At 48.2% G+C, this 14,226-nt stretch overlaps 1 protein-coding gene across 1 annotated transcript in view; it reads right to left on the bottom strand.

Moving 5' to 3' along the window:
* The window catches only part of scarf2 (scavenger receptor class F, member 2), a 115,709-nt gene that overhangs the window by 47,012 nt on the left and 54,471 nt on the right, over positions 1-14,226 (bottom strand). Inside the window, exon 5 of the mRNA XM_078554271.1 lies at positions 412-630. Coding sequence (XP_078410397.1) covers positions 412-630 — 219 coding nt within the window. The remainder of the gene's footprint in view (positions 1-411; positions 631-14,226) is intronic.

Here is a 14,226-nt window from a genome sequence, read left to right as displayed (position 1 = left end):
GCTTGTAGAGTTTATCCATAAGCCATGCAGAGCAGAAAGTTTCTAGGTTTTGTACACCATATGCACTTAAGTTAGTTGAGTTCCATCCGTAGGCATGCTACAATTGGACTCAGTGCACTTGGGTTAGAGAGGGGAAATTTACTAAGGTCTCCCATTTATAATCACTATTCAGTGGTCCCTTGCATATAAGTGTCATGAATGACCGTGGGGACACATGGCTGTTTTAACTAAGTCCTGAAGAATGATTAATTGTGTGAGGTACTGGTCCCATGGAACCATACACCAGCAAAGAATCAGTTCCTTCTGGAGAAACAAAATGGCAGAGAAAGCTGGTGGAATGTAAGGTTGACAAGATATTCACTCACAACCCTCAGCAAGATAAAGCAGTGAACCACCAAAGCAAATCCTTACCGAGCTCCTATCCATCCAGGATTGCAGTGCAGGCATTTCCCATTAATATGGTTACAAGTATGTCCATCTTTGCAACGGGGACATTGCTCTCCACATCCTTCCCCGTAGAAACCAGCAGAGCATGTCTTATCACATCTGGTTCCATTCCATCCAGGCTCACAGGCTAAACATCGACCATCAGCAATCATGCAGGGCTGAAGATTCTTACACTGGCCACACCTAATGTTACAGAATAAGAATAGGCTCAGATTTGTTCAACAAAATAGTACGTTTATTTTCATCTACCTAGCCTATAAATGTCTAATGTCATCAATGGATGAGAGCTTAATTGTTTTTTGGCATATGCTATTTTAACATAGACACGAGTCAGTTTATTTTAAAGGGGGTTAAAGCATTTGCTAAAATAATAATTTCCATGCTTCTATTTTCAGCCCTTTTCTCCTTCCGCGTAGGAAACCTCTCACACTTTCCTGTTAGCATCAATGAGGAGGATTCGGCTGTGAGGAGGCCCTGTAGCCAGTACTTTCAGTTTCTAGTCTCTGTCACATGGAGTTGCTTTATCACCTCAGTTCCAATTTTTTCTTTTAAATATGTGTACCTGATATAGGCCAGTATTCCTTACAAAATGTGACCAGCTTAAAATCATCAAAATATGTTAATATTGACATTAAATTTAATCTGTAAATTTAACAATGTTGCCACTGGTCTCTCTCTGCTACCACACTCCAGTGCACTCCACCACTACCTGTTACATTACTGGGTTGCAGGGTTATTGAGTGCTCACTAAGAAGAACCCCAGCTGTTAGTGACATGTCTACACTTCCAGATCCCAGTGAGACAAACACACTGCACCTTGGAATACTGCAGGCCCACCTGGCTCAATTTTGGTTACCAAGTCTTCAGTGGAGGATCAAGTTTGTATCTATCCTTCATCATCGGGTGGTTCATTCTGGAGACAATTCAACCCTAAAGTGATCCCACTTACCTTTCCTCAAAGCAGGCTAATTAACAGCTGTACAGTTAAAAGGTGAGGGGTAAACTCTCAAATCGCTTCCAGAACTCTTCCTTACTGAGCAATGAGCATCTCAACACACCATAAAATATGTGAATACATTGCTTAAAATCTTCTGCTAGAGCATAGACACACATCATAACCCATTGACCAATGCTTAGGTATAGCAAACTTAGATGCAGATGAAACATTCCTGTATGACAATCATCAAACACTTCCAGATCACCTACAGCATGGGCTAGATGCAGAGTAGAGTTCTTTTTCCACAATCCCATCAATATAAGGATTTATCATACACAGAGCCTCACAGCCAGGAGATATCCCATGTGGCAGGTATGATATAGGTTAAATATAGAATCAAGCTGCCTCCACATTGTGACATGAAACACTCTCATGTAAGATACAGACAAGGTTAGACACAGAATAAAGTTCCATCTATTTCATATCACTACGCATTTTCAAGGAAAGCACAGAGAGAAATGGATTCAGAATAAAGCTCCCCCTACACCACCAAATAATGGAATATTGTAACTCTTTCGAGTTATCAACAGATCTCATGTAACTCTTTCGAGTACATTCACAGTTCTTGGTTTCCGGGAGTGGGACATGAACCCACAACCTTCTGATTCAAAGGCGAGGCTGCTATGAACTGAGCCACAGCTGACACCTCAATGGAATATTGTAACTCTTTCGAGTTATCAACAGTTACAGATTGTAACTCTTTCGAGTACATTCACAGTTCTTGGTTTTTCCGGGAGTGGGACATGAACCCACAACCCTCTGATTCAAAGGCGAGGGTGCTATGAACTGAGCCACAGCTGACACCTCAATAGAATATTGTAGATGAACAATTATTGTGTGACTACAAATCTCTTCCAGCTGGACTCAGCCTAGTCCAAAGCCACACAGATCTGCAGACTGGATGAGTTTTGCCAACTCTATGCGAAGGTTCGCTCTCCATTGCAATGAAAAAAACTTGATCAGGTTGTCAGCTAATCCTTTCATAGTCAAATCCAAGGCAGAACCATTAAACTCTCTAGACATCTTTTGTTTTTGAATAGCTTTAGCAAAGGGCCAACGTTCATAGTGTAAGACACCACAAAGGTCAACACAGGAGAAAATAAGACAACGTAAATCAGGGGATAGGGATAAGGTGACACCAAGTCAAGATTCTAAAGCTTGTAGATTATAGAATGCAGGAATGACAGAGATAAAGAGCTCCACAGAGATGAAAACTTGAGAAAGAAAGATGGAGCAAAGGACTGTGCAAAGTATCTTGTTTTCAACAGACTGGAGACACAGCAAGGAAAGCTGGTATATTTTATGGAATAGGATTTGGTTACATACTGTTTATGTTAGATTTCATGGCAATTGGGGATGGTGCTAAGTGTATGTTACATCCCGAATTCTCTACCACAACATTAAAGATGGTTACCCTTACTGAAAGGGAAAACCCACCCATGTAGTTGTCTGGAGTTAGGTGCACTTAGAAGCAGAAAACTCACAGATATGTTTTCCCATAAGTAATTATTGAAATTTAGCATCAATTTCTTTCTCCCTTTCCCCTTCCTATCAAATGCCACCAACTGCATCATTTAACCTCAAATTAGAAACACACTGGAGTCTGCTACTATTCAGAATTAATGACAAGGTAAATTCAACACACCCAGAGAATGAGTGAAAAGATACAGCAATACCTCCAATACATCAAACATTCAATACTCTGAAAATTTGATTGTTCCTGTTTTCAGGCACAGGTGGCTGAACACCAATTGAAGTAGCAGATTTGTTTTGGTCTCCTTACCTAAGAAAGGTTTACTTGCCACAGAGGGAGTGCAGCGAAAGTTCACCAGACTGATTCCTGGGATGGCAAGATTTGTCGTATGAGGAGAGATTGGGCCGACTAGGCCTGTGTTCACTGGAGTTTAGAAGAATGAAAGGAGATCTCATTTACACATAAAATTCTGACAGGGATGAACAGACTGGATGCAGGGATGATATTTCCTCTGGCTGTGGGGGTCTAGAACAGGGGGTCACAATCTCAGGATATGGGTTCACAGTCTCAGGATATGGGGTAGACCATTTAGGACCAAGATGAGGAGAAACTTCCTCACTCAGAAGGTGGTGAACCTATGGAATTCTCTACCACAGAGGGCTGTGGAGGCCAAGTCACTGAATACATTTAAAAAGGAAATAGATTTCTGGGACTCTAAAGGCGTCAAGGGGTATGGGGAGAGCACAGGAGTATGGTGTTCAGATAGAGAATCAGCCATGATCATATTGAATGGTGGAGCAGACTCCAAGGGCCAAATGACCTACCCCTGCTCCTATTTTCTATGTTGCTATTAGAAAGAAGGTTCCCGATGCGGTTACTGGGGGCATTAATACAGGTGGTGCAAAGAAGCAGGGAAGCAATATTTCTGCAGGGGAGCAGGTGGCCCCCAAGGCAAACCCTGAGGAGGGAACGGAAGCAGGTGGCAGGGGAAATCAGTTCCTGCACTCCTGTCCTGAGGACCAAGCAACAGTGTCACAAAAAGTTCAATGACCTCACACGAGTGGTCAAGATTATCGAATGCATTTTCACAGGGTATCTCCTATCCACTGCACCACCAACCTGTCACATTTCTCAATGCATCATACCCCCACCACTCACCCAACATCAATAGCATTTATTCCTAACATTCAGAAACTCCCCTGCACACCTCCTAAGATTTTCCAGTGTGCCGGCAATTTGTTTAAGTATACAGCCACTTAAAACTTTTTGCATGGCCGCGTAGATTAGAGGGAACACGGATTCCACCTCACCCTTACACACATACCGATGTCGCCAGCCTCATTTCGATCCCTTGTGGCTTGCACATACCTGCAGCTATTTAGCTAAGGAGGGTTTATCACCCAGACATATTACAACACATTCATTAATATTCTTTCCTCTCTTTTGCAGAAGAAGTGACCCATAACACGAGGGAACAGAGCAGAATGAGTGGGGACAGACACACTTGATTCACCTGAGCCCACTGAAGGAGGTGCTCAGTATCATGAAGATGGCTGTGACAGAGCCTGTTGAACCTGGCATTACTGAGAATATTTAGGGTGATGGTATGTTCCTGCCTTTATTGGCCCTTTTCAAATCCCACCTCACCCTCATCCTGCTATCTGGCATGAAGCGCAAGCTCCAGATGGTATGACTATGGACCTCTTGCTTTCCACCCCACACAGGCTTCTGTCAACCCAATTCAGATATTCATAAGCTGCTTTCTGGCCAGCTACTGCCAGCGCATGAGGATGAACGAGAACTGCTACAGACCTCTGTGGAAGAAACACCATCAATTGATCTGGCAAATGGAGTATAATGTGGGAAAATGTGAAGTTGTTCACTTTGGCAGGAAGAACAAAAAGGCAGAGTATTACTTAAATGGAGAATGGCTGCATAATTCTGAGGTGCAGAGGGATCTAGATATTCTAGTACATGAGTCACAAAAAGTTAGTATGCAGGTACAGTAAGTAATTGTGAAGGCTAATGGAATGCTATCCTTTATTACGAGAGGGATTGAACATAAAAGTAAGGATGTTATGCTTCAGTTATACAGGGCATTGGTGATACCGCGCCTCGAATACTGTGTGCAGTTTTGGTCTCCTTATTTAAGGATGTAAATGCATTGGAGGCGGTTCAGAGGAGGTTTACTAGATTGACACCTGGAATGAGTGTGTTGCCTTATGAGGAAAGGTTGGACAGGCTGGGCTTGTTTCCACTGGAGTTTAGAAGAGTGAGGGGTGATTTGGTTGAAGTATACAAGACCCTGAACGGCCTTGACAAGGTGGACATCGAAAGGATGTTTCCTCTTGTGGGGGAGCCCAGAACTAGGGGGCACTGTTTTAAAATTAGGGGTCACCCTTTTAGGATAGAGGTGAGGAGAAATTTATTCTCTCAGAGGGCTGTGCGACTTTGGAATTCTCTGCCTCAGAAGGTGGTGGAGGTGGGGTCATTGAATATTTTTAAGGCAGAGGTAGACAGATTCTTGTTAGGCGAGGGAATCAAAGGCTATCGGGGTTAGATGGGAATGTAGAAATCGAAATACAAGGTCAGCAATGACCTTATTAAATGGCGGAGAAGGCTCGAGGGGCCGAATGGTCTACTCCTGTTCCTATTTCTTATGTTCTTATGATACTTGCAGCCACTATCCCAGATACTGACACAGCGTGTATCATACCGTCTAGTAGAGAACCAGGATCTGCATGTGGGGAGTCAACAGGCAGGGTGCAGCAAGGCTCATGGGGGGACAAGGCAGTTTGTGTACCAGTTCCCTAGAGGGCAAGGTCGCTGATGCAGGGGTCTCAGATGAGCACTTTGATGAGCATTGTACAAGAGAATGCTGATGAAGGTGCCAGACATCATGCCATTGTCAAGGAGCATGAAGGAGTCCGGTTCCAACATAGTACAGGGCTTTGCACAGAGCTTGGAGCCCATCCTGCCCCGAGTGGAAGTGGTGGCCAACTCCATGACAGCATGTGCAGACCTAGCTGTGATACAGCGTCTAGTAGTCGCTGTCTCAACTTCCATTGCAACACAGGCGGAAAGCCAAATCTCAATGCTGCAGTGGAAGCTGAGGCCATGCTTGTTGTAATGCAAGCCCAGCTTAGTGCCATGCAAGCTCTTACTGCTACCATTATGGTTGCAGATGCGAGCACTTAAGGTGGTGCGCAGGCTCTCGCAGCAGACCAGCAATCTGCCCTCCAACAGATTAGGATCACTGGGAGAGTGTCAATAGCACTGCGAAGCATGAAGTTGATGTCCTCCCTCTGGATGACAGCATTCGTTCTCCCTTTACTGCCACTCCACCACTGCCTTTGCTGTTGCAGCCTGTCAGCCCAGACTGCTGCCGCCCATTCTGAGATAAGGCAGACCAAAATCAGGCCTTCGAGGCCATCTGCAAGCCCGCCCAGTAAAAGTAGTCAGCTTTCCACCAGCCATTCTGCAGCCACTGGGGTAGCACTGCTTCAAAGCACCAGGACAGGCAAAGGCACCTGCAAGAGAAGCACTAAGTGGGTGCATGAGGATGACTAGTTCAGTTTTGTTTGTATTATTGGATGCGCTGTTGGGTAAACTTATTGTGGATAGGATTTATTTCAGGATTTTGCCCAACAGGACATTGTAATGAGTTTTGCAGGGGGATTGATAGTGAGGTTTTGGAGGATGCAGCAGGCCACCATGAATTTGGATATCCACTCTAGTGAATGCTGGCGGGCACCCCTTGTGCAGTCCAGGCTGTGGAACCATTGCTTCAAAACACCAATGTTTTGCTGCATGCTGTTCCTTGTGGTGCAATGACTCTCATAAGCACATTGTCCTCACATGGTCAGATGGTGGAGGGGAGTCATGAGCCACATATGTAAAGGGTATCCATGGTCACCAAACAACCAGCTTCTGGCTCATCGTGCTGGCCCCAAAAGTGGCAGGAACGGTTGACTGCCTCAGGGTGAAAGGCATGTGTCTGCTTCCAGAATAGTGGGCATTCGCCAACATGATGTTCTACATGTGATTGCACACCAATTCTATGTTGATGGACTGGTGGCCTTGTGGTTCTGGTACATCTCCCTGTTTATGTGAGGGGCCCCGCAGAGCCATGTGTGAATAGCTGCTAGCTCCCTGCACCATTGAGAATCCCACTAACCTGCCAAAAAGCAATGTGCTTGCTCTTCCTGTTTCTCTCCGATAAGAGAGAGAAGACAATCCTCTCCTGCCGTTCAGGGCCTCCATCACTGCCCTGATTCAGTGATGGACAGTAAACTGGGAAATGTTGGCTGTGAAAACTGCTCCCATCTGGAAAGACCTATTTGAAAAACGAAGTTGAGGGCAGCGGTGACCTTGACAGGACCATCAGCACCGTCCTCGCCCTGCTGTGTGCCTCTAGGTCCTGTTGAAGGAGGCAGCACAGTTCACTCACCTCCTGGCTAAGGCGGAGGTAGAAGTGCTTCCTGATAACCCTTTGGTGGGTAGGGTCTTCCACTGAAAACCCTCCTCCTTCTGACTCTGCGCACAGCTTTCCCTCTCTCCCTCTCTGCAACCTGTGCTCTATGGCCCTGCCATGTTGCAATCTTAGCCCACATCACTCTGACAGGCTTTCTATTATAGGTGGCAAACTCCTCTGACTTCTCTGTCAGGATGCGGTAACACTACTTACAAAATCCGAAAAGCCACCAACGTTCCTGCAGGAACACACTTCCACAAACTTTGCAAGAACAAATGTAAATCAAAAGTACCTCAACTGCAAGTTAGATGCCTGACCCTTTAAATAATGCCAGTGGGGTTGTGGGGTATATGGGAGGGTGGGGGGTCCCTCATGCAGCTGAACTCATGTGCATTGGCGAGTGAATAGGAGAGGATATTCACCGGGCCTGCACAATCCAAAATGTCAGAATGTGCATCAGCTCAGCTGAAGAGGGCTGCCATCCTGCTCTGCATATTCTTGGCACACACATGGCATGCCCGTGTTGGTGGCCGTGTCAGTTAACCTGCGTTATGTGGGCTGCACCAGAGGATACCGGAAGTATTCCGACCACCATGCTCAACTTCTGTAGCACCAGCTGCAATGTTGCTAATGGAGTCAAGTTTTGTGGCCCAGATAAAGGCACTCCATATACACAACCCCTCAAATACACCAGAAGCAACCATATTGTGATACCCTATATATGCCACATATATAGATTTGCCAGGCCCCAATGTTACATGCCCCAGAATTACCAAGTATCAATTAACAGGGATTTACTGGCCCCTGGGTGGCGAGAAGCCACTTTGGGATGGAATCTGCCAGATCTCCGAAGCAGTCACCCCCACCAGGGGCGTTTCCCTGTGCCAGGCTATGAGGCAGATCAGCTGCCCACTCCAATGAAACAGAAGCCTATTTGCATAATTATAGATCCTGATAGGGCCATTTTACTTGGCTGCCTGCACCCCCCCCACCCCACCCCCCACCACCATGACTGTGTAGGGAGGCTGCCAACTTCATGGAGGTGGCCCCCATCAGCCAGGCCGTGGGGTCATTGGAGCCTAAGGTTCCATGCCCCACAAAGGGGGCCGCAGACATGAAAAGCAGCCCCCGCAGCCCCAACCATCACCCTGGTGGGGTTTGCTCCGAGATCGATGGGCCCTTCCCCCTTGGCCATCATGAAATTTAATTTTTAGTGGCCTGACCAAGGGCGCCTCCATCTTGAGGCACCCTCAAGGTCTCTGAACTGCTTCAGCAGCGCCACCCCTCTTCCGGTAGCACTGTTGAGGCGTCAGAACTGCCGGACCTCTGATTGGAAAGGCAGCATCAGGAGCCCTCCAGCCATCCTTCATTGGACAGCAAGCCTGCAGGTGGGCACTTAGAGGACCACCCGCGGTAAAAATCACTGAGCCAATTGCACTGCCGAGCTCAGGGCCTGCATTTCACCCTGACGTCAGGGTCCCCAGTCCTGTGGTAGAATACAGACCAATGAATCAGATACCTCAGACACAGCCATGTAAGCCATGGCTAGATTGGTAGCACACTCGTATCGGAGTTAGAAGGTTGTGGGTTCAAGTTCCACTCCAGGGCTTAAGTATAAGTGCTAAGCACTGAGGGAGTGCTGCACTGTCGGAGGTGCCACCTTTCAGCTGCAACGGTTAAACTGAGGCTCTGATTGCCCTTGCAGATGGATGTAAAAAATCCCATTGCACTATCTCAGAGAAGAGCAGGGGAATAACCCCTGGTGTTCTGGCCAATATGTATCCCTCACCCAACATCACAAGAACAGATTATCTGGTCATTTTGCTGTTGGTAGGACTTGCTGTGTGCAAACTGGCTGCCACGCTCCCTATGTTACAATAAAAGGTACTTCATTGAATGTACGTGCTTTGGGACATCTGGTGGACATGAAAGGTACTATATAAATGCAAGTCTTTCTTTCAAAATATGCAATACCTTAGACACAACTGAATTGTTACTGACTATATCATTACTCTAAATACACCAGATGTCGCAAATCTACTGGATACATTATATCCTGACAATGAACCTTTCAGAACATTTTAGCACATGCTGAATTGACCACATTGTTGTTGAATCTGGAAAGCTCTGTAGAAAGGAGTTCCAGGCTGGACTGAGATTTAGATTGCTGCCAGGCTTGTCCACATGGTGATAATTCTGAGCCTCCGTGCCTTCACATGAGTACTGCTCATTAGGACCATGTCACCATCGCATTGTGTAACACAGTCACTGAAAAATAAGCCCTTCACTCACTCTGCGCTCTGATCATCATTGCTCTTTTGCAGGAGATGAGGACACTGGATTGAAGAGAGGGTGGAGTGAATGGAAGCAGGAACATGTGAAGCGAGGACAGACATCCAGGGACGTCCTGACTCATCTCCCAGATACAACGTTTTATTTTTCTGCATATTTCATAACCTGAATCTTACAGTGCTTTCTGTTTAACACTGCAATCTTTCTGCCACAATTCACACTGATGCGAATGCAGGTCAGTGATAGAATCAGGTTGAACAGATTCAGAAACTTTAAGTGGGTGAGAGTTTACAAAATCTGAACTGATCGGATCAGTTGGCATTGACTTTAATTCAGTGAATTTATTCCTTAAAATGTCATCAATTGAGATAAAAACAAACAGGAATTGCCCAGAATGGAGAGGATCTGGAGGTGTGAGGAAAAGGCAATGAAAGGCTGCACTAAGAGGCCTGACTATTGGGGTCACTGATAATGGGAGAACCTATGGAACTAAAGATAAAGGTGAAAGTATTCAGGAGGTGACAGCAGATTTGGCACTTGCTCCATGTGAAATATGGAGCTGCAATAAACAAAGTGTCTTAGAAAATCAACAAGAGGTACATCCCTGGTCACATCAGCCATGGAACTCCACTTGCTGTCTTCACCATAGCCTGTGGGGTCAGAGTGTGCAGCCTAATGGGCTTTTGGCAGGTTGGGGGCCCAGCTAGGGCACCCACCATCAAGCAGTCCAGAAATGTCACCATAAGGTAGTTGGTTGGGGGAGGGCGATTCGCCATCAAATCTCCCCGACATAACCAGTACCAGCACCAAGGGCACCATTGGCACGGGCAGCATCACATAAACCCACAGCAGTAATAGAGAGAGCTGGGGCGGGGTCACATGCACAAACCTTTGAAGGTGGCAGACAAAGCAATAAGAACATTAAAAGAAATACAGGATCTTATGAATAGAGGCATTGAGCACCAAACAAAGAGGTTACATTAAACAAAAACAGCAAAATGCTGGAAATACTCAGCAGCTCTGTCAGCATCCGTGGAGAGTGAAACAGAGTGAACGTTTCAGATTGCTGACCTTTCAGATAGACCTGATGAAATGTCCTCCACCTGAAACGTTAACTCTGTTTCCCTCTATACAGATGCCGCCAGGTCGGACAAATGACTATTTCCAGCACGTACTGTTTTGATTTAAGATTTCCAGCATGTACAGTGTTATTGTTTGAAAGTTGTAATAAACTTATGTAAGTCACTGGTTCGGTATCAGAAACATAGGCCTGGATTTTTTGCTCGTCGGGTGGGAACAGACAGGGGTGGATGGGGGCGGGCGGGGGCGGATGTGGGGGTGGGGTCGGGCGGGGGTGGGGGTGGGGGCGGGCGGGGGCGGACAGTGGTGGATAGGGGTGGGTGGGGGTGGGCAGGGGTGGACTTGGCGGGGGCGGGCGAGGATGGGCGGGGGCGGGCGGGGGCGGACAGTGGTGGATGGGGGCGGGCGGGGGTGGGCAGGGGTGGGCTTGGCGGGGGCGGGCGGGGGTGGGTGGGGGTGGGCGGGGCGGGTGGGGGTGCGCGGGGCAGACAGGGGCAGACAGGGGTGGGCTCGGCGGGGGTGGGCGGGGGCGGGCGGGAAGCTGACCACCGCCCGCGATCGGGGCCGGGCTGCAATTTCAGGCTTGTGGGCCAATTAAGGCCCGCCCAGCATGAAACGCGTGCAGCAGCGCTCAGTGCGGCCTGTGTTTGGGGGGGTGGTGGGGGAGGGTAGGGCAAGAGCGCAACTTCACGGGCGCGTACTGGAAAAGCTCCTTGAGGCACAGAGCTGCCTTAGGGAGATGAAGAGTTGTGAAAAGTTAAAATAAAGGCTTTTAAAATGTTCAAAAACGTGTACCCCGCTCATGTGACTCCCTCACATGAGCAGGGACGTGTTATTAATGAAAAGTTAAAGGTTTTATTTTATTTTTAATTGCTGTTGGAAACTCATCCCGCCTGTGGGTAAGGTTTCCTAAAAGGTGCAAAGGCCTCTCGGTCGTTTCGGCTGCCTGCCAACTGTAAAATTTAATTCAATTACCTTTTTAATGGCCTTAACAGGCCTTTTAATTGTCAGCGGGCGCGCTGTCAACTCCCGCGCGTGTCTGCCAACTGAAATATCATCGAGCGTCATTTTACGCGCGTTCACAGGAACAGCAGTGGGTCAATTAGTCCCATTCAATGAGATTATGGCCGATCTGTGACATTACTCCAACTTATGGAGTTCTGTGTCCAATTCTGGGAGCCAGAAACTTCAGGAAGGATGTCAAGGCCAAGGAGAGGGTGTGGAGATGAATCACTAGGATGTTATCGGAGATGAGTGGCATCAGTTGAGTGGACAGGAGAAACTGGGATTGTTCCCCTTACAGCAGAGAAGGTTAAAGGTGGTGGTGAAGGGCGGCAGGGGCGTGGGCTGGGCTTGTGGGGTGGTGGATTTGAAAAAGATCTTCAACATTTTGGCACTGGGAGGAGGGTCAGAAACCAGAGGGCATAGATTTAAGATAATTGGTTAAAAAAAAACTCAGCGCGGGAGAATGAGGAGAACTCATTAATACAGTGGGATGTTCTGATCTGCAATGCTCTACCTGAAGGTGTGCTGGAAGCAGAATTTTCCAAAGGAAACAGGATAAATACTTGAAAAGGAAAAATATGCAGGGCATATAGGGAAAGTGCAGGGGAATGAGATTAATTGGACAGCGCTTTCTAAGAGCCGGAACAGGCATATTGGGCCACATGGCTTCATTCTGTGTCATATGTTTCTAAGATTCTAGAAACATTGAACAGTAGCACCAGCATTAAGAGAAATACTGGCATCAAACATCAGTCTCAGCCCCAGCAGCTGCAGTAGTGCCAATTGCAGCCAAGATTATCAACACTAAACAAGCATTCCCTCACAAACTGTGAGGCATGACAGTCAATGATGACAACACTGACATCTACAGCAACACGACCACCTACAGTAATATGACCACCTACAGTGAAGCCACCACCTACAGAACGCCACCTCCTACAGCGACAGCAACTCGTACTCTGATGGCGCGGACTACTGCAATGCATCCTCCTATTGCGCCAACAAAACCAATAGCAACGCCACCTCCACCACCGGTGCCAGCTCCTACAGCGACGCAACCTCCTACAGCATCTCCACCTCCAACAGCGACGCCACCTCCTACAGCGACACCACCTCCAATAGCGACGCCACCACCTACAGCCATGCCACCTCCTACAGCCACGCCACCTCCTACAGCGACGCCACTAACAGCGACACTACCTCCTACAAAGACACCACCTCCTACAGTGACGCCACCACCTACAGCGACTCCAATTCCTACAGCGGCACCTCCAACTACTGCAGCGCCACCTCCTACAAAGACGCCACCACCAACAGTGACGCCACCTCCTACAGCGACGCCATCTCCTAAAAAGACACCACCTCCTACAGCGATGCATACTCCTATAGCGACGCCACTACCTACAGCGACACCACCACCTACAGCGACGCCTCCAACTACAGCGACGCCACGTCCTACAGTGGCTCCACCTCCAACAGCGACGCCACCTCCTACAACGACGTGACCAACTGCAGCGACTCAACCACCTACAGTGACACAACCACCTACAACAACGCCTCCAACTACAGCGGCACCACCTCCTACAGCGACGCCACCTCCTAGATTGACGCAACCACCTACAGCGATGCCACCAACAACAGCGACGCCACCACCTACAGCGGCGTGACCACCTACAGTGACGCCACCACCTACAGCGACACCAACTCCAACAGCGAGGCCACCACCTACAGTAACGACACCTCCTACAGCGACTCCAACTCCTACAGCGACGCCAACTCCTACAGCAACACCACAATGTACAGCGTCGCCACCACCTACACCAACACAGCAACCTACAACAACGCCACCTCCTACAATGATGTAACCAACTACAGTGACACAACCACGCACCTCCTTCAGCGACGCTACCTCCTACAACGACGTCACAAACTACAGCGACACAACCACCTACAGCGACGCCACCATCTACAGCGACAGCACCTCCAACTACTGCGACACCAGCTCCCACAGCCACGTCACCTCCTACAGCCACGCCACCTCCTACAGCAATGCCACCACCTACAGCGATTCCAATTCCTACAGCGGCACCTCCAACTACTGCAGCGCCACCTCCTACAAAGACGCCACCACCAATAGTGACACCACCTCCTACAGCGACGCCATCTACTAAAAAGACACCACCTCCTACAGCGATGCATACTCCTACAGCGAGGCCACCACCCACAGCGACGCCACCTCCTACAACGACGTAACCAACTGCAGCGACTCAACCACCTACAGTGACACAACCACCTACAACAACGCCTCCAACTACAGCGGCACCACCTCCTACAGCGACGCCACCTCTTAGATCAACGCAACCACCTACAGGGACGCCACCAACAACAGCGACGCCACCACCTACAGCGGCGTGACCACCTACAGTGACGCCATCACCAACAGTAACGGCACCTCCA

This window comes from Cetorhinus maximus, chromosome 12 (assembly GCF_964194155.1).
Source record: "Cetorhinus maximus chromosome 12, sCetMax3.hap1.1, whole genome shotgun sequence".
NCBI classification, from domain to species: domain Eukaryota; kingdom Metazoa; phylum Chordata; class Chondrichthyes; order Lamniformes; family Cetorhinidae; genus Cetorhinus; species Cetorhinus maximus.
This window is presented reverse-complemented; position numbering and strand designations above follow the sequence as displayed.